Below are 21672 nucleotides of genomic sequence, written 5' to 3'. Positions count from 1 at the left end.
ACATTTCACAAAACAGTACTGCACAGGACACCAAAAGCAACGCTATGCACAAGGCTCCCTAGTTGAGAGGGTCAGTACGGATGTCCAGGTACCAGGCTGAGCCAGCCCTGAGGAAAGGGCATCTTTTCTGGTTTATATAGGCAGCTCTGATTTTTGTACTTTACGCATTTCTAGCTTTTATTCCTCTTTACCTATCTCCTTGTCTTTTGCAATTCTGCTGCTTCTTATAGTCCAATAAACTATAATAATGCCATATTTTATAGAACCTGGCACAGCATATCATAAAATGCCTGAAAGTGATGTCATATGAAAAGCTCTTAAAAATCTAACCAAACGCCCTTGAGCTTCACCCTGGCCTCGCCAGTTCCCTAGACTCCAGAACCCATCAGGAAGTGAGAAGCTTGTTGGGGAGACATGGCAGCTTCATCATGAAACAGACTGATGTTACTTCCTAGGGACTTCTCTCACACTATGGAGAGCAGAAGCCTGGATGTACAAGAAACTTGTGGCATATTCTAAGTAAATCAGATAAAATTGTTTCAGGACAAATCACAGTCTAACAGCAGACAGTCACCAGGCCGGTGTGTCTAAATCTTTTTTAAATATTTGAGTGGCTCTAATGTATAGGGCCCTGAGCTTAGCTCTGGAGAAGCAAAGTCATAAAATATAGTCCTTGATGTAAAGGGGAAAACGCAATATGAAAGAACAAACTAAAATACAAAATTGCGTATTTGAAATGCCAAACGAGACATACAGATGTTAAGTGCCAGAGGAGCCCAGACACAGCAACGTTCACCAAGTACTGGGTAACTACGGGGCGGGGCGGGGGTGGAGATGTTAAATAAAGGGGTGGGACTGAGGGAAGTTGAAAATAATCAATCTGAAAATTTGCCCAGCCTGTACATGCCTAGCAGTTTCAGGTTTAATTATAAACCCTAGAGCAGCATTGTTCAGTAGAAATATGTCAGCCACAAACATTATTTAACTTTTTAAAAGGCAAAAAGAAACAGATACAATTAACTTTAATAACATATTTTATTGTACCCAACTGGTATGGACTGGATGTTTGTGTCCCCCCAAATGCATGTGCTGAAATCCTAACCCCACAAGTGATGGTACGAGGTGACATCTTTGGAAGGTGATTAGGACATGAAGGCAGAGCCCTCGTGAATGAGATTAGTGCTGTTATAAGAGGCCAGAGAGCTAACTCTAGTTCTCTTTCTGCCATGTGAGGATAACACAAGCAAGCACACTAACCTGGAAGAGAGCCCTCACCAGAACCCAACCATGCTGGTACCCTGATCTCAGACTTCCAACCTCCAGAACTGTGAAATATGAATTTCTGTGTTTATAAGCCATCTACTTTACAGTATTTTGTTATAGCAGCTTGAATTAAGACACTAACATATGCAACATATTTCAATTTGTAATCAATATAAAATTATTGAGATATTTTATATTTTTCTCATACAAAGTTTTGGAAATCTAATGAGTATGTTACACTTACATCTCAGTATAAACCAGCTACATTTCAAGAGCTCAAGAGACACATGTGGCTAGTAATTATCCTATTAGAAAGCATGGCCCTAAAGAAACTCTGTGCATTGGGCAGGAATAAATGTGTATAAATATATACTCCGAAGCACTGTATTATAGTAAAAAACAGGAAATGGACCTCCATCAAACAGGAGAAGTGTGTAAATAAACCACGAACAAAAGGATGGAAGCATTGCTTGGATTCACCTTAAATTCACGTTGGTGACCTCTGGGAGGAAGGAGGTAAAATGGAATGGGGGAAATACATAGGTGTGAATTTTATCTGCAATATTTTAATTCTTTAGATTAAAACAAATACAGAAATACTAGTCTTTGCTCAATGGATAGAAGATACATGGACTCTTACTGTATTATTCTTTGTATTTTTCTGTATTTAAAAGTTTTTAAGAAAATTACAAAATAAAATTCACTGAGGATATGGGGTGCAAGTAGTAGACATTCAGAAGACTGGCTCTTTGAAGAAAGAATACAGTCATAAGTCAAGGGACAACTGGGGATAGTCGCTTGGTTTGTCAACTGATGGGAATGATCCAGAAAGGAGAGTTAAGGCTGTGAACGAGAGGCAACAGCTGAAGTTTTATATTCCCTGCGCATCTGTGTGACAAATGCGAGTTCAATTTTGCAACCTCACATTGGGAGAGTGTTGATGAAGCAGAGGGTTTTATAGAATGAGGGAGTAATGCTTCAAAAGCAGCAGTGATACTTAATGAGTCACCTATTCCACTACCTGGCCCTGGAGCATAACTGGTGTTAAGGAAAACACAGCTGGGAGAGGTGGGAAAGTAGGGTTCTTGGGGGCAGCCAGGGTTAAGTTAAAGTAAGGAGGTAATGTGCAAATGTGTGGAAGTTATAGGGGAGTGTACTGCTCATGAAGGGAGGATCCAGGGGGTGTACAGTGGATGCTCAGGATTGGAACAGATCAATAAATATAATGGGTCAAAAAAAAAAAAAAAAAAAGATGCGAGCCCAGGCATGGCCAGCTGGAGAGGTTTTCCCTTCTGGCACCAACTGGTTTTCGCAGGAATGTGAGGTACTATGGGATCAGTTCTGATCATCTTCTGGGGAGAGGCAGGGTAAAAAGTATTTCCAGCGTGTAGGTCCTGAATTTCTTGGTGGTATGTTGATTTCTGGAATATGTGCTCTCTCAGGCTTCGAATTGAGGACTTTTGAATTTCTTTCAATGTTTCACTGCTCTAACAGTGCTGTGGGAAGACAGAGTGAGACATAGTGATCAAGGGCACTGGGTTTAGGTTCCATATCCTCCACTTTTTGTGTGACCTTGAACAAATTAATCTCCTGGTGCTTTAATTTTCTAAATGTAAAATGGAGTGCTGATATATCTAACTACCTCACAGAGTTGAGAGAAAAATAAAGAGTTCATTAACATGCATAAAGCTCTTATCACAGTACCTGGCATATGGTACACACTAAGTGTTAGCTATGGACATGATAATCAGTGTAGCTATATATTTATATGCATTCATGATTATCTCCTTAGGTTAAATTCTTGACAATATAATTGTTAGGTAAGAAGGTGTGCAAAATTTTAATGCTTTCATATAACTTGCCAAAATACTCACCAGAAGATAAATTAAATCTTGCTACCATATCATCTGATACTTGTTTGATTCCCTCTTATTTATGTCACAACGCATGACAACCCACTACCCACTCAGGAATCGGTTACAATAGTCCGCTGTGTACCTACCGACCCACAAAGCAGGAGTGCGGCCTGGTGATCCACATTTTAAAGAGAAGCCCATTCAATTCATTAGCAGTCTTCAGTTTAAAACCATTGTTCTAGAATTTCATCAATTGATAAATCAATTGCTAAAACATTGGTTTTACCCAGTCTCTTTGCAATGTTAACACTTTGGCCCACGCTCTTGCTAAAATTCCTCTTGGCTTCTATAACACTTCTCTCTTCTGCATCATCTGCTATTTCTATACTGCATGCTTTTTCCCTTTAAGGAGCAAGTAAGTGGGTAATCTTATGTAACTGGCAAGTCCAAAGTGGCACTGGCTTGAAGCACAGTGTCCAGTACAGAAATATGTGGGCCGTGTCATCTAGGGGCCTGAAGCAATGCCATCAGGGCTTTGGCTCTCTCCTCTCATCACTGGCTTAGTTTTTTTGTATTTGGACAGACTCCCTGGCAATCAAAGTACTGGCACACTCTGACTCAAATCCCTGAGCTTTCAGAAGCCCAGGAGGATTTTTTTTTTACGTCTATACCTAGAAATCTTAAAAAAAAAAAAACAAAAAAGGACAATCTTTATGGCTCAGGACTAATCCAGGCGTGGGAGTTACTATGCCAAATCAGACAGGGTACCATGTTTGCATTACCAAGTCCACAGCTATTAATTTTCTTCTGATTTCTCTTCCATTTTTGCAGTACTCCCATTCAGTCAATCACTAAGTCAGGCTAATTTATCTCAACAGTTCTCAAATCTGTCCTTTGCTGTCCTCACTACTATTGCCCTAATTCAGACTCTCACCATCTCTTGCCAAACTATTTTAATAGCCTTCTGTCTGATCACCCTTCTCCATTCTCGCCTCTCCTTGATTCGTCTTCCATACAGACACAAAGAAAAGCAAATGCAATCTGTTTCCTTATTTAATACCATTAGGTGCTTCTCCACTAGGATAAAGTAGTCAGAATTTCCTTAGAACGGCATACAAAGCCCTCCAAGATCTTCCAGAGCCATCTACTGATCACCCTGTATGACCAAAACTAATCCATTCGCTTTTCCTCAAACCCTGTTTCCAGTTAAACGAATTACATACATTCAGATACCAAAGCTGAAATTTTAGACATTCTCGATTCCTTTCCCTCTCTACCGAACTTGTAGACATTTTCCAGATCCTGTATTTCTGTCTTCAAATTGTTCTCTGCCTCTTTCATTCCCTTCGTTCTGCCCTCTCCAGGTCTTATCACATTCTTCCTCGTTGCCAGTCACTTGCCTCCAGTATCCACACCTTTTTCCCAGCCTTCTCTCCACTGTCACCAGGCTAACCTTTGAAACATGTCTTATCAAGAAAAACCTTCCACAGTACCTCATCCACTGAATAAAAGTCCTCAAATCTTAGCAAGTTATTCAAGGTTACAGACACTGTGGACCCTCTTCCACCCGTCCTACCTCTCCACGCCAGGCCAGACACTCCATGCTCCAGACACTGTGGACCCTCTTCCACCTGTCCTGCCTCCCCATGCCAGGTCGGGCACTCCATACTCCTGCCATGCGGACTGTGTCCTCAATGCCTCCATGCCTATTTCTGCTATTCTTCCTACACGGGGTGTTGTTCCTCGTATCAGCCCATGGAAATCCTTCTCAACCACCAGGGCCAAGCAGAAACACCTTTTCTTTTTTGAAGCATTCCTAGATTTCCCTAGTAGGACTACTCTGTTTATATACTGTAGAAATGATCACAGCCTGATTAATATAGTGGTTAATTGTGCATCAATATCAGGCCCAAGAGCTTCAGCGTTCCAGTACTTGCAGATTCTGACTTTCAGAGAGTTACTGAGCCTTATTTCTCATCTACATATGGAAACGTTAATACCTACCTCACAGAGTTGCTTTAAATATGGAGACAAAATGTGTGAAGAAATCAGAACAGTTCCTGGCACGTAAACAGTTACCAGTGTTCCTGGACTTCACCAGATACCTCCAAAGGCACCACATCACATCTCAGTATAGCATGTGCACTAAGCTTAGGGGTTATGGAATCAAACTGCCTGGGTTTGAAGCCCACTTCTACCACTTACCAGCTGTGTGATCTTGGTCAAGCTCTTTGTCTTCACATTGTTTACCCGTCTGCAAAATGGGGATAATAAAATACCTACCCAATTGGGTTTTCATGAGGATAACATAAAATAAATATAGCAAGCAAGGAGAATAGTACTTGGCATCCAGTTAGTGCTAAGTGTTAGTTACAATTTCATCTGTATCCCAGAGTCTAGCACAGAAACTGGGACATGGTTCTTGCTCAACAAATATTACATTGTATTGAACCCTATGCTTCACTTGGCAGTGTCTAGTTAAAGTTCTTATCTGCATTAAGCATACTGACTCATTTCATTGCAATTAAGTATTTTCTATAGTTAATACCCATCTACAAAATGCCAAGCTGCTGCCTATCTCATTGCTTGGTGAACCACCAGTGAGTGCAAATGTGTGTACAATTATGGATGGTTTATTTAGTCTTGAATAGGCTTCTCTGAAGCCATAATATTGTTATATACGTATAATTTGATTAATATGCCAATAGTCTGTCAAGTGAATAGCACCCCTTCCAAAAACAGTACGCTAAAATGTTTTTACATTGATTTTGAGGTAGTTGCCATGCATAGAAAGATTTCTACTAATATAATTGCTTTGCAGAGGAACTGTATTTCTGCATAAAAGTATTTTAAAAATACCAAAAATTGCAAATTTCTACCTATAACAAACTGGGGCAGGATAAAAAATATTCTCTAATTCTCCGACTTTTGTTTTGGAATCTGTGTTATAATAAACCACCAGAAGGAAGCCACTGTGGATTGGTGAGGGAAGGGAGTGGGGACCGGGGAGACCTATTTGGGAGCAGCAAAGACAGCAGTTTCCATCAACAATGACCCTGTTGAAGAAGCACTGATAGGGGTCAGAAAACCTAAGGAGGAAAGCAGACTCCTTATGAATAATCAACACTTGCTCTAGTGCAGTTTTTCTCAACTTGGCACTTATCGATATTTGGGGCTGGACAATTCTTTGTTATGAGGGAGCTGATCTGCACATTGCAGAATGTTGAACAACACCCCTGCCCTCTACCCACTAAATGCCAGTAGCATCTGATTCCCAGACGTGAAAACCAGAATGTCTCCAGACTTTGCCAATAAAAGGCCAAACACTCTGGTTTAAGAATCACTGCCTTAATGGGAGAAAATCAGCAAAATTATTTAGATGGAACCTCTTATATTTAAATGTGCACTATTTTTAAGTAGCTTTATTGACTCATATAGACTTACCCTAAAACTAATGATCTGTACTAATAATACAAGAAGCCAGGACTATGATTGCAATATCTTTTACCAGAGATGGGTCCTAGCAGTCCTCTGTTCCTCAGGTTGGACCTAGAAGAATGTGAAGGCAAGAGGATGACATAGAAGAAAAGAGCCACTGGAAACTGCTAGCTGGTCTTTCAATTAGCAAACCATTTTGGGGATACCTGTGATATACAGGCAATTGCAGGGAATGCAGAGGTACACATAGACTTTGTCTGAAAGGAGATTACAATCTCCTGACAAACTATTTCCAGTACAATTCTCATCTTTTGCTTTTTTTAGTATCTGGTTGGTACTTACATTTCAACAGCAGGGGCCATTACAAATAATGTTATGTAGTTATAAAACAAGAACGGAACAATGTACAGCTCGTTTCTCCATAATACTTCACTTAAATCACTTTAGGAAATTAACTGTATTATTAATTGCCTAAAAACAAGACTCCAAGCACCTTCTCAGCCAGTACATTCCCCCAAATTTTTCCTTTATAGTTGGTAAAATACTGCAATGGCTACACGAGCTTTAACTGTAAATTTAACTTACAAATAGAGTAAAATTAACTTAATGATAAAAAATAAAGTTTTCTCATACTGAGTAATATTTATTTTTATGTCCGAGATGAATAAGGAACAGGTAGAAGTCTCAAATGAGCAGAAATAGAGAACTCAAGGGCTTTAATTATATGATGTGTAATAAAAAGAACTGGCATAAAACACACTGCACTAGTATCCTCAAGGATTATTTAAAACTATAAAATGCCTACATATGTATCTCATTCTGACTGAATTATAATCAGGTATTCATCTTCCTGCTACACTCTGTCAACCCTGCACCTCTGAATCCAGTCACTCCTCTGATATGTATGCCTTTATTATTAAATAGCGGTCCAGAGTGTATTAGAATTAAATATATATTTAGCAACAAGCAAACGCCAGGAATCATAGGACATCAGCAGGGATCAATGAAGGTATTATATATAAAGATTTTAAGCTCTTGACATGTCAGAATAAAGAAACTGTTTTTCTGATTTCAGGAGTGAACTTAGTAACTCCCTTCTCCTCTCTCAATCACAGTTGGCCCATTTGATTGTAATTATACACATTGTAATTTATAGGATTATTTTGCTATCTGTTGAAAAGTCAATCTATTCTAAAGTTCCAGAAGCCACCACTTTTTAAATAGTGCTTTATGTGTTATATATTCTTACATGTAATAAATTACTCTTGAGATGCAAGCAAAGCAAAACAGTAGCATTTCATTTCCCATTAATGGGTCTAAATACAAAGTAGGAGAGTCCAAGTGAGTCACTTAACTCCTCCAGGTTTTATTTACAAAAAAAAAAAAACTGGTATAAATACCTGCCCTTTCTTACCTTACACAGTTGTCCTGAGGATCACATAAGAAAATGTAGTTGTCAGGAAAAACGCATACCCACAAATGCTGGAGCAGAACTGTTGTTATATATTTTTGTTATAGCCAAATTCTTTCAGGTGAATCACTCAGCTTCTGTACTGTTCATGCCTTACAGAAAGCTGGAAGTACTGTGTCCCCTGCTGTTGAAATGTGAATACATTTGGTTGTTGGTTAAAACGAAATGAACTACACTACAAACGCCTCTTTATAATGGAGGTAAAAATACTAAAATAAAAATCTGAAAATCTTCAGAGGAAGCAGCTACCTCCACGCAACAGGAGCATGACTTTCACTTAATCCATCGAGATGAAGGCAAATAAAATTAATCTTAATCAGAATTTCTTCATATTGAAACTTTATGATCTAATTTCTTTATACTTCCTCTCCCTAAGCCCTTGATGTCCTGGGCTCCTGGACTCAATCCCCTGGAGCTCCTCTTGGCTCCTTCCCCAGGAAAGAGAAAAAATTCCCGATTAATCTGAAAAACTTAACTCACTGAATGTCATCCGAAATAGACTTCGGAGAGTGTTAAATGATTCGGCTTTTAACCTTTAAGCCACCTGTTTTCAACTGTGTAGTACGTTTTGGTGCCTTTTAAAAGGGATGCCATGCACAAGGCACAGAATTCTGTTTTGTTTTTTCTTTTGCCAGGAAACAGGAAGTGCTAGTTACAGTGGGGAGTGAGATAGGTAAAAAATGTCTTAAATGCTCATTAAGGTAAAATGACCTTACTTTAAGGTAAACATTCCAACAGAATGTTTGTCAGGTACAGAGCACTTATTTTTATATTTCTAATTTCCCAGAATAATGCCAATTCATAACCCCCAGTAGGTGTTCAATGGATGTTTATTAAATTAAATCACCTTGATTTGGATCTCTCAGGCTGACTGGAAGAAAGGGTCAGTCACATCCTCAGTCCCCTGAGATCTGGCCTTTGCACAGGTCTCTCTGCAAACAAGGTTTGGTCACATCTACGAATCCATGGCTTTTAAGATTCCCAAGTGACATGTTTGCATTTAGGGGCATATTTTAATTAGTATATGATGTCTTCATGCCTATGTCCTAGAATGTATTACTAATATTTCTATTACTATTCCTTCATGGTGATCAACTAAGAAAAAATAAATTATGAAGTCCATCTTGACCAAGAATTCCCTCCCACCAAGATTTGTAAAACTTTCTGCCACACATATTTGAAGATGATCTTTTTTAACACCTAGAAATATATATTTTAACTTAAAATAGAATTTTAGAAACTTCTAAGAAATCAGTAATTTTCTCACCAGTTCAGTAAACCACTTTACCGATTAATCTTTTATTTTTTATTGCATACATCAATATTTAACAGAAGAAAAATAAAGAACCCCTAATGTTAAACTGAAGTTAATTACATGTTATCTTTTGATTCTTTTCAATGTAGACCTAAATTTTCACATATATCAGTAAACATAATTTATGTTCTTATTAACATTTTTGAATCTCACACTTTTTTGCATACAATTTTACATATATCAATATTAATGGCTATATAACATTCTGTGATAGCACTAGCAATACACCAAAATTTACTTAACCATTTCCCAATTGTTGGGCTTTTTCCCCCTTAAAGTTATCTCAGTGGGGCCGGGCGTGATGGCTCATGCCTGCAATCCCAGCACTTTGGGAGGCCTAGGCGGGAGGATCACAAGGTCAGCAGATCGAGACCATCCTGGCCAACACGGTGAAACCCCGTCTCTACTAAAAATACAAAAAATTAGCCAGGCGTGGTGGCACGCACCTGTAGTCCCAGCTACTCGGGAGGCTGAGGCAGGAGAATGGCGTGAACCTGGGAGGCAGAGCTTGCAGTGAGCCGAGATCACGCCACTGCACTCCAGCCAGGGCGAGGGAGCAAGACTCTGCCTCAAAACAAACAAAAAAAACGGTTATCTGAGTGGAATTGCTAAAAACCTTTGTACAAACAATTTTTCTTTCTTTTAAATATTTTCCCAGGCATATGCCACTCAAAGTGAGTATGTCAAAAGATAGATCGGTTATAAAGCCCTTTTTATATTATAGTCTTCTACATAGTTCTCTTAAAAGGCTACTAATATACAATGCTGCTGCTATGAGGACACATGCAATTAAAACAATTTTGCTAATACAATAGCATGAACTAAGTCAAAGTTGCATTTTTAATATTAGGAAATTTGAATACCATTTAAATAACTGATTTTTTATATCATGTATACATGATCTCTTTATAAATTTGCCTAAAAGTACAAACCCTTATGGATATGTATATAGTTTTACAAAAATTGAGTGCATCCATGTGTAATGCAAATAGCTTCTTTTAAATTCCATCTTGTTTTGTCTTTTTCCTATTTACTACACATTTAAAATTTTTTCTCTTAGTTGATCCACCTTATCAATTGCCATGAAGTTCCTTTGTACCACTATTGGTGTGAGACTCGTAGTCTTTATTTTTCTTTTTATACTTAACACTTAATTCATTTGGAATATCATATGTAAAGTGGATCTAATCTTTCCACACTGACATCTAGCTAGTCTTTCCACCAGCAGTTATTAATATTTCTTTCTTTCCATTGGTTTATTAGTTTTAGTTAAACTTTATACTTGGCACCACAGAATATTCAGAAAGGTTGCTTAATAGCATGTTTTAAGGATTTGGAGGCAAGACTCCCATTTTTTCCCCCTAAATTAAAAAAACTTACATCTTTGCTTGCTTTTCTAAATAACTTATTACAATTATGCCATATTACACACAGCACCCAGTTGGAATGTTAAATGAACTGTAGTAAATTTCATACTAATGTCACATATTGGCATTCCTTTGGATATAGCTTTATATTTTAATACACACTATCTAACTTAATCCTCACAATAATTCTGTGAAGTATTTCTATTCTGTAGATGGTGAAATAGATACTAAGAGTGACTTTCCCAAGAGTATACAACTGGTAAGTAGTGAAATGAGAACTGTAATTCTGGTTTTCAAAAAACTCCCATCTCCCCATGTACTACTTTTCCATTACACCAGCATGGCTCCCATGGGCGTTTGCTCATTTTTAAAAATATAGCTCCTTAAACTTGCTTCTATTTAGGCATCTTTCTTAATTTATCTCAATGTAGTTATATAACTTTCTTTAAAAGTCTCATATATATTAATAACCAAACACTTTTTAAGTTGCAGTTTGTCACTGTTGAGATGTAGAAAGGATATTTTTAAAAATTTTATATCCTGCAACTTCTTGAATTAGTCTTTTATTGTGAGTACATTTCTATAAGTTTAAGCAGTTGTAAAGCCATGTTAATAGAAAGTATTTATGCTACTTTCCTTCCTTATCTTCCTCATTTTGTGAATGCTGGCTTTTACTGCAATGACAGGTTTCTTTAATCATATATAAAAATGGTGCCAACACTATTTACGTTCCACTTGAGGAATGTTTATATTTTCCCAGTAGGAATAGTAGTAGTTCTTGGTTTAAGTACTTAAGAGACTCCAAGAAGTCTATGAAATCATTGCCAGAAATAATTAAATCAAGGGTGAATGATTAATTTTTGAAAAGTTATCTGTAGTTAATACTTTGGATTTTTACCATGTGTTCTGTTGATGCTGATTTAATGGCTGTTCTGCTGAACACCACCAGCCTTATAATCCTGAGTGATAGCAAATTATTTGCTCTATTGTTTGCCAATATTTCATTCTGCATTTTGCATCTGTTGAGAATAAAATCCTTCTAAAAATGTCTTTTAGTATTGAGAACATATTTGCCTCAAAAGACAATCTGAAGCATATTGTCTTTCATGATAGATGGATAGACATTATTTAAACATTTTTAAAAGTTCACCAGCAGGCCAGGCGCGGTGGCTCAAGCCTGTAATCCCAGCACTTTGGGAGGCCGAGAAGGGCGGATCACGAGGTCAGGAGATCGAGACCATCCTGCCTAACCCGGTGAAACCCCGTCTCTACTAAAAAATACAAAAACCTAGCCGGGCGAGGTGGCGGGTGCCTGTAGTCCCAGAGGCTGAGGCAGGAGAATGGCGTGAACCCAGGAGGCGGAGCTTGCAGTGAGCTGAGATCCGGCCACTGCACTCCAGCCTGGGTGACAGAGTGAGACTCTGTCTCAAAAAAATAAAAAAAAATAAAAAAAAAAGTTCACCAGCAAGTCCATTAGGGTCAAAATCCAACCTGTCAGAAAATTATACTGAGTTATAATATCCCCTAAATTTTTAAATGTTTTTATTGGTATAACTTCTCATTTCCCACTTATTTTGTATTCAGTGAGAAGTATATTCATTTTCTTCATTTTTAAATCAACCTTTATTTTGGACTAATTTTTCCTATTATATTCAGCTATACCATATTTTGCAACTTCTCATTGTTCCTGTCCTCAATTTGTTACGAATAATTTGTGATACTGAAAATCTTTTCGGTAGATCTGGAATACCTTTCACCGTCATTTTATTTATCATCTTATGTATTTCTCATTTTAATTACTATTTTATAGGTCTATTTCAAGTATTTCAGTTGTTTTGATAGATTTAAACTTTAGGATAAAATTTAAATATGACATTACCATATTTTTAAAAGTCAACACAATCCATGACTTTGCTACTTTAAGTAAGTTGTCAGTTACTTAAATCTGTCTGGTCTCATTTTCTTCACATATAGAGGAGCAAAAAATGAGTGTATTCTGAACAAATTTTGGCCTGGTAATTTTTTTATAACACAATCTTCAGACCAAGAGATGTGTTACTGAAGGACATTTTCTTAAAACTTAGCCAAATTCTGCTTCAATGAGATCCATGCTCTAAAATACATTTGTTTAGTTCATCTTAATCTTCACATTTCTCTGATTCAATAAGCTGCAGGACCAGTGTGTGCTTTTCACCCCGGTAATGCTCGACTAATTTTCGTGGGCACTTTTTCTTTCTCCTGCAGTGCCTACACTCTTCTAACAGTGAATGTTAGTAGAAAGATCAAAGGTTTTAGAATCACAAAAGACTGGGTCCCCATGTTGGCTCTTCCACATACCAGATTCTGAGCAAATTACTAATAATTCTCTATTTCTTCTTTGGAGGTGAGGTGGTTTGGCTGTGTCCCCACTCAAATCTCATCTTGAATTGCAGCTCCTATAATTCCCATGTGTTGTGGGAGGAACCTGGTGGGAGATAACTGAATGATGGGGTTGTTTCCCCCATACTGTTCTCATGGTAGTAAGTAAGTCTCACGGTATCTGATGGTTTTAAAAGGGGTTTCCCTTTTCATTTAGTTCTCATTCTCTCTTGTTCACTGCCATGTAAGACATGCCTTTCACCTTCCACCATGATTGTGAGGTCTCCCCAGCCACATGGAACTGTGAGTCCATTAAACCTTTTTCTTTATAAATTACCATCTCAGGTACGTCTTTATCAGCAGCATGAGAACAGACTAATACAGAAGGTATATGCAAATCTGCCTCACAGGATTGCTGAGAAACTGTCATGAGAAAGCATAATACTAAGTACCAAGCACATGATAAATGCTGTTTCAGAGCAAAAACTGTCACAAGGATCATCATTCTCTGCCTGAGGAATGGAAACTGGACTAGGGGAAAAGCAAGTACATGTCTTCTGACAGCTCCACAGGTTTTCACTATTAGAGTACTACCAGTTTTATGATGTTGGGTGGTTCTGGGAGAAAAAAAGTTTCTACACACTAGATAACAGCTAAGAGGCAAGAAAGATTACAGAAGGTTGTTACTTCACAATTTGGGAAGTGGGACACAACCAAAAGGGCATGGTAAATCCTCCTTTGATTCATTTCTATCAGTTATGTTAGTAATATTAATTAAAGTGGTAGAGCCAACAAGGTGGTAGGTTTCATTCTCACTGAAAAACCTTGAGTAATCTATTTATAGAGGGTTTTATAACTATCTGTAATCCCAGGTTAAAAAGACTTCACTCTGTTTCTCCTTAGGGATTTCAGAATAGCCCTTCTGAAGTATCTTCTCCTGGGGCACTTCATTTTTCCTTTTGGTCTAAGTTACTTGTTGGAAGCTCTTTAAGTGCCAGAGCAGGGCTCTGCAGAAATTTTCTGAAGTATTAAATGAGAATAAATCTTATCCTTCAAATTTTCTTTGCAATCAACCTCCCCAAAATGAGCTTTTCAATCACTAATTGAACTCCTTTTTGTAAATTAGAATACTGTGGTGGCATCATTGCCTCATCAGTTACAAGGGTGAAGTGGGAATTATAAACTTCAGACCTTCACAATGAATAAATGATCATGCAAAGCTAATCTTTTAACGATTATAGACAAATGTATTTTATTATCATATTGGCATTTGTATTAGTTGCTATTCCTACCACCTTGTCTATACATTTATATTATATGCAAAAGATCCACATAATTTACCATTTGTGTGTGTTTCACTATTCGAACAGGCCGCAGCAACTATAATAGCTGCGAAAGTAATTAAAATATTACTTGGTATTACTAATTGTTCTATAGACAAAGATAAAATCTGAAGATCATTAGCAAATACAACATTACCTTTAAGCTGAGTTGTTAATACGGAACCCTTACATACATACCCAATACTAAAATACAGCTAACTCTGTTTTAAGATTATGGGTCATGTAGCCCATTCTAAACAAAATGTTCAATAATCAATAAATCACTCATTAATAGGTTAACAAAGATATTCAATGCTGAATGTCTGAGAGTCAAAGACAACATCTGCATAGCATTCATCATATATAACCACTTCTAATTACTCATATGGGAAACTGTCCTTTAAATGAGAATATTCTGATGCCATGAAGGAGGTCCAAAACAGCATTTCCAGATTGCTCTTTTCTAATTTTGAAGGTGCTTCTCTGGGCTTTCTTGGTTTTTGCTTTCCTCAGAGGATTCTAGTTTGGCCACTATTACATTATTGGTTCCAGGAGACTCTGGCTGCTTATCATCGCCATCAAAGATAATGTCTTCTGGATTTGGAGGTGGAGGGCAGAATTCTTCAGTTGGAAAGATCTCCTGGAAAAGTGTTTCAGCTTGCTTGACAGCGTGCTCATTTCCCAGGCCACAGTCAGGCCCAGAGCAGACATAAACATTGGAAGGCAAGCCATTATATGAGCTTCTGCTGATTCCCGAGGAATCTCTCATATTAAAATAAAGAGCCCACAAGAGTCTTGGCTTTGTAAGTTCTTCCTTGTTTATTTCTGTTTCAGTATATGGAGTGAATAATTTCTTCACCACTGATTCTAAGTCTTCTCTTGCTGTTTGAGAAGATGAACATGTCAAATGTACCAGATAGGTGTCCTTCATGCATGTCATGGTTGAAGAACATAATTCTGTGACCCGTACAGCACAAGCTCCTGGCTCTGCTGGAGGAACTATCAGAATGGAAGTCTGCTGATCTGAATCTGTCTTTAGTATAGACTGATCTGTAATAAGTACTGCCCTAGAGATCTGCTTATACTGCACATTTGAGCATGTTTCCTCAGAAAGGTAACTGTCTTCCACAATAAAATATTTAGCATTTATTCTTTGACCAAAGTGATCTATAATTGCTTTACATCGTCCAGATTCTTTGTCAACTACAAAGCATTGTACTTTATGACGAAGACAATAGATTCCACCAAAAACTGCACACATCCTACAGAAACACTGGGGAATTTCTCCTTGGCCATATAAGGGAAATAAAAAGGGAGTGTTGCCAAACCGTCCGAGACACTGAAGGAAGTTTTTAATTGCGTTAAGGCCATCTATTGTAGTGCAAGATGACTCTGATGTCATTGCAATTGAGTGCAGTACAAAATGTTGAAGGTTGGGAGTTAGTTTTTTAGTTTTTAAGTATTCTGAAAATGAACACTGCCTGAAAGCTTGGTATTCATCAGGATGTTGTTCATACTCTAAACAAAATGTGAGAAATTTCATCAGCATCCTCTTTTCAACCATGGTGAGTTCTTTGCTATTAAAGACATCTGCTCTGGAACAAGGCACTTGTTCTACCTTTCCTTCCCGAAATGCAAGAATCCTAGTGACATTTTTAAATTCTACATAACGACTAACATCTGATTTGATTAAAAGATCAATTAGCAATCCTTGAGAATACAGCAGTTTCGATACCAGATCAATATTAAACCTCCTCCCTTCTTTAACTATTTGAAGGTAAGTAATCCTATTTCTAATTGGTTGATTGGCATTATCTTCTGTAGATTTGCTTTCATCTTTATTTCCATCTTTATCTGAAACTGTGTGCATACAAATTTTATCTCCACAATACTTTTCCTTCTCCACTGACTTCTCTACATCAGTTACTTCTAGTGAAATCTCTCTATCACTTTTCTGAGTGTGTTTGGCAGACATTTCATCGCTATTAAAATATGATGACTGGCTGTCTTCGGGCAAGCCTGCAGAATCCAGAACTTCAGTGAAGGTACTAGACACCCCTGAAGAAGGATTTTTCTGCAGAGCACCAATCTCTTCAACATTGTCCTCCATATCCTGACTGTCATAACAAAAAGCTTCTGTGTGTTGGATAGTTTCATCCTTCTTGCGAAGAGAGATGGCTTCTTCTGTTTCATGGATCAGGTCCTGCCATGCAACAGTACTTTCTTCCCCAATGTCATTGTTTTGCTGATACTCCTTCAACCAGGTTAGCAATCCTGAAAAGCTGAAACTAGCCCAGTTGCCTCCATAGTAACTTCTTGAATCAATATGCAGAACTCTCTGACCAATTCTTGAACATGCAGCTGCAAGGATGGATTCGGGCAAACCTGTCCCTATTATAACCACATCAAACTCTGTGGGAAGATTGTCCGCCATTCTAGGAAGTAAAAGTGTCTGGTGACAGTTGCTGATGAAAGAAATGAGGTGTGATTATACTGTAATAAAATCTGTCCTTCTGATGTTCCAGTTTATCCCAGAAGCACTGAAGTTGCAGGTCCTAGCTGTTTAACAGTTACCCTTTTAAAATATACTTTTTTCCTTATAAGTCAGTAGCATAAAAACATGAGCAAGTACATCTAATCACATCTGAGAATACTAAAATGGATGTGTGGTTTCATTTCTGCATTTCATCTTAGCAGTAAATGTCAAAATGCACCATATATGCATTTGTGACTGGAACTCTTCTCTGAAAGAAGAAAATTCAAGAAAGAATACATTGTAAACAATATAAGAGAAAAATAATTTCATGCAACAATGACAATCCATTGGAGTACGACTTCTTATTTGGACATAAACCTCCACTAAAGCATGTCTTAAATGCTTTCTCACATATTCTAATTTCTTGAAAATGGACAATAGAGATATAACAGCTCTCCCAAGAATCAGGCAACACAGTAATAGAGAATGAACATAATGTCCCACAAAAATAAAGAAGAAATAACATAATACAATTCTCTAACTTCAGCTTTTAAGAAAACTATCATGTGAATAAATCTATACACAGCTGTGAGCTTAGACTAAAAGGAACGTATGGCTCCATTGTTTGTAGAAACAGATTATACACTATGTACATACTGCCATGATTAAAAATATTTCTGTGGCCATTACAGTCTGTGTGTGATTCCAGAAGAGCTGAATATAAGACCTTTTCATGCCACAACAACCTTAGGATCTCATGATAGCAACATGAGACTATTTCTACTCAATTACTAGTGAGATTATTGTAAAAGGATTAATTCAGTAAAACAACTGGCCATTTAAAAATATTTAGGCTCATAACAGAATAGGCCTGAGGAGGAAAACCTATATATTAAAAATATGTATATGAATGTACACATGCATATAAGTGTAAGTAAAAAAGGAAAAAAGTATATAAGTAAAAAAGGAAAATTCCTGGTTTCATATTAAAATATCTTAACATAAATAATGCCTACTTCTAACATTTGAATACAGTGATGTTTGCATTTTGCCACTGTCTCTGCAACCCTGAATCTCTACCCCAAGCAAAAGGTCTATGTAAACATCCTCTGCCAAGACTAATGTTGTTTGTTCTTATTTTTGAAGGAAAAAAAAGGCTCTCCTGTTAACTTTGAGCATAATGCTGATTACACTCCACCTGCAGAAGACATCTGTGTGATGCCTCGTGTGGCCAGAGGTAGAACAGCCAAGGTACTGAAGAGCATACTCACCTGAAAGTCTTTAGAATAAAGTATTATATACACATTACTGCTAAACTTTCTAACATTCATCATTGCACTGGTTTGAGCTCTGGTTTTCACTACTATTAAACCTACTGAAATATAAATCAGTACAAGCTAGACCTGTCTAGGCCAAGATGACTAATAATCCTGGATATTAGTAAAACAAGCCATTCAGTTGGAACTTAAATTGCATAGGGTACAGACCTTTAGTTTAACTAAAATGGCAATCCTAACAGTCCTGTCTAGTCAAAGCCTGTGTCTCAAAAATATCAAGGATTCCACTCATTTTTGGCATTCCCTAAGAAGCCAGGAACTAAGTACAGAATGAAACAGTTGCCTGGCCCACTCAAGTATAAATTTAAGTATGTCTGAATTACTTATTCTGCTTCTTCCAGCAGGGTGTGAAGAGGGAGACTGAATCTATGATGGTATCTGAAGAGGTGTAACCATAGTATATGCTGCTACTTGGCTTAGAAAGATAGGGCTCAGGGTAGGAGTAAGAGCAGAAGACACAGGCAATAAGTGCTAAGATCAGGCACGTTCTAACCTACAGATATCAAAGAAGTCATCAAAATGCAAAGCAAGTAGGATGACCTTACAGAGCATTAAGTTGAACTACCCAATAACAGAGATGAGAGAAGTGATGGTTGGAGAGATTAAGTGACTTGGGAAAGCCCACACAATATATGAGCCGCAGGATCAGGAACAGGATCCACTCTTGTGCCATCAGGCCAATGGTCTTTCCAACAGATAGGGCAAGCCTCTCCAAAAGCCTCTGCATCAAGAAACTACTTCCCTCATTTTTAAATGTCCTCCCCTTCAATACTCCACTGTTAGGTAGTTCTAGCTCAGGGATAACTATGCAGGAAGTGCCCTCCTTTTTTCATCCTTAACCTGGATCTAGAAGCACAAACTCTGGAATTCACTCCAGGCAAAGGAATTGTCTTTGCTAAAAACTTTTTAAACTCTGTAGTAACTTCACTACTAACTTGCCCCCCGGGGCTTAAAAAAGTCTCTGAATCTCTTACCCCAGGGTTTCCACCTCTACAATAAAAACTGGGAGAAAATCATGGTTGAAAGCACTAAATGCCCTGAAAAATAGGGCAGCCCTTAGGCAAATTTCTAAGTTCTAGTGAACTTAGAAAATCACTAGGTTGGGACCCTAAGAGGGATGGTGAAGAAGAAAAACAGGAAGGGAGAAGTGACTAGGAGACACACGAGGGTGGGGTCAGCAGAGGAAAGAGGTGAGGAAGAGGGTGGATGACAGCTAGTACTTATAAAGAATTCAGTACACCCTTGTGTTCAAACTCCCGGGAACGAAAACAGAATTTTCCAGCACAGAAAAGGCACTTCCAAGAAAAAAGAACTTTGATATCTGAACAAACACCTGTTGACTACCCCGGAGAACACTACTGATGATACTTTAGGCTTGGGCTGGAATAACCTTCTTAGCATTGCCAAAGAAATTGCCTGATAGGTATTTTTAAATTAATATAAGGAGTGTAATCCCATAGCCATCCATATCACAACCTACATACACTTACAGTCCCCCTCCCTAAATTTCAAATGTTTGTTCAAATGAAATTATCAGATTAAAGCTTATGAGGGGCGGGGAGGAAAATATAACCTCTGAAGCAATCAAATAAAATCTACATTTTCTATTTCCTTCAAAACGCCAAAAAATGAATCATTACAAATATAATATTTAGGTTTGTCATAGCATAGAGGTTACTGAATAAGAAAATACTTTTGATAATTCTACAAAGATTTTGTTCTTCCAAACCTACCAATATAAAAGCAATAAAGTATCAATGGATTTCCGGATTTAAAAAAGGAACTTTAAGCCTTGAGAAATACACATTTCTATTTCAAATCTCCCTACAAATGAAATTTCTGAGGCACGCAAAAAATAATTTCTTTCCTACGCTTCCTTCAATGATTTGCTGAGTTGTTGATCATCCTGCCAAACATCATGTCTCAGTGAAATTTAAATCTTCCATAAGAAGAGTATTGTCGAAATAAATCTTCAACAATCAAGTTCTACTTAATGAAATCTACCGACTGCAGAGCTAATTACAGTATTTGTTCACCTGAGATGGTATTGGCTGAGCCATTTGTAATCTCACCCGAGATTGTGGTGCGCTGGAACCCATCTATAAGAAGGAAAATAGTAAAAATAGCTTATAGGGCACATGCCAATTTGCATTCTGAGGACCTGAATGAAACTCTCTCTCTCCCTAGAAAGCATTCAAAGGTTTACAAGTACTAATGAGAATTTTTTTTTTTTACACATTGCTATTTTAGTTTTCCACTCTCATTTTAGAAAACAAATAGTAGTATATGAATCTAATCTCATCACCCCCTCCAACTTTAACGAGTTAATCACTTCTTTTCTTGAATCTCTTGACTCTACAGGCCCTCGTCTCATGCCTCAAAGTGTAAAAAAGTCGTGGTTTCGTGCCTTGTCGAGTGATCTTAGGAGGTAAAAACAAATGACAAGAAAGGAGACGGGTTGGGGTTTGGGGTCAATGTGGGGGCAGATAAGAGACCACAGGAATGGAGTCGTGGACAGCGCGGGGCGGGAGGGGCCGAGGAAGAGGAAGGCACCCGACATGCGGCTGGGGTCGAGCAGCGTCAGGAGGCGAGCGGGGAGCGGGGCGGGGTCGGACGGGGGGCGCGGGGCCGAGCGGGAAGCCGTGCGGGGCGGGCTGGGGGCAGGCGGACGCCCGGAGCGGGCGGCGGGGCGGGGAGTGGAAGTTTGCAGAGGGGAGGCTGCCTTCTCCTCCCAGTCCAACTCACCGAAGAGGCTGCCGCTAAACCCGTCCCACACGCAGCCCACGGTGTCCCACACCCAGCCGTTCCTCAGGCAGGACACGAAGGTAAAGGTGACCCCGAAGAGGGACACCAGCAGGTCGCTGAGGCTGATGTTGACCAGGAGGAGGTGAGTGGGAGTGCGGAGCCGCTGGAACTTGTAGTAGAGGACGAGCACCAGCAGGTTGCTGCCGACGCCCAGCAGCCCAATGGAGCCCAGCAGCAGCGCCAGGCGCTCGTAGGTGCCGGGGCTGAAGAGCGGCGCGGGACTCAGCGTCCCCGCCGGCGCCGGCCCCTCAGCGCCCGCGGCCCCGCCGCCGTCCCAGTAGCCCTGGCCGCCGCTGCGGTTCCCCGAGTACATGGCCCGGCGCCGGCGCGCTTGGCGGGCGGAGGCGCTCAGCGTGCGGCGGGGCTCGCGGCGCGCTCCGCACTGGGTGGGGCTCGGGCTCCGCCGCCGTCTCTGGCCATTGTGCACTGAGGGGCCAGCGCTACCGCGCGCCGGGCCCGCCCTCTCCCCGCCCCTTCCGCTCGGCGCGCCCCGTGGCCCCGCCCCTCCCCGCGGCGCGTCCTCGCTGCTCAGCTGCTCCCGGGGCGTCCTCTTAGCCCCCACCCCGCGGGCGCGTCCTCGTGGCTAGCTCGCCCCACCCCCCACTGGCCGGGCCCCCTCCGCTGGTCGGCGTGGATGCGTGTCGCGGGATAGCCCGGGGGCCAG

The 21672-nt window shown here is 39.4% G+C and overlaps 2 protein-coding genes across 2 annotated transcripts in view; both read right to left on the bottom strand.

Moving 5' to 3' along the window:
- OPN3 (opsin 3) overlaps positions 1-21463 on the bottom strand; it is a 47116-nt gene extending 25653 nt beyond the window's left edge. The window contains exon 1 of the mRNA XM_023216184.2: positions 20949-21463. Within this exon, the coding sequence (XP_023071952.1) occupies positions 20949-21321 (373 nt within the window). The 5' untranslated portion in view covers positions 21322-21463. The remainder of the gene's footprint in view (positions 1-20948) is intronic.
- On the bottom strand, positions 14307-21088 carry CHML (CHM like Rab escort protein). Its single transcript, XM_023216183.2, has 2 exons — positions 20949-21088; positions 14307-17134 (listed from the first exon to the last, which is right to left on the bottom strand). Exon 2 carries the CDS (start codon positions 16822-16824, stop codon positions 14854-14856), a length of 1971 nt encoding a protein of 656 aa, XP_023071951.1. The 5' UTR covers positions 16825-17134; positions 20949-21088; the 3' UTR covers positions 14307-14853.
- Positions 21464-21672: the final 209 nt, after the last annotated feature.

The sequence above is a fragment of the Piliocolobus tephrosceles genome, chromosome 1 (genome assembly GCF_002776525.5).
Source record: "Piliocolobus tephrosceles isolate RC106 chromosome 1, ASM277652v3, whole genome shotgun sequence".
NCBI classification, from domain to species: domain Eukaryota; kingdom Metazoa; phylum Chordata; class Mammalia; order Primates; family Cercopithecidae; genus Piliocolobus; species Piliocolobus tephrosceles.
The sequence above is the reverse complement of the archived record's forward strand: the minus strand, read 5'-3'. Positions and strand labels throughout refer to the sequence as shown.

Bases quoted from the DNA above. Each gene is read 5' to 3' on its own strand.
- CHML (XM_023216183.2), bottom strand. From the start codon at position 16,824: ATGGCGGACAATCTTCCCACAGAGTTTGATGTGGTTATAATAGGGACA.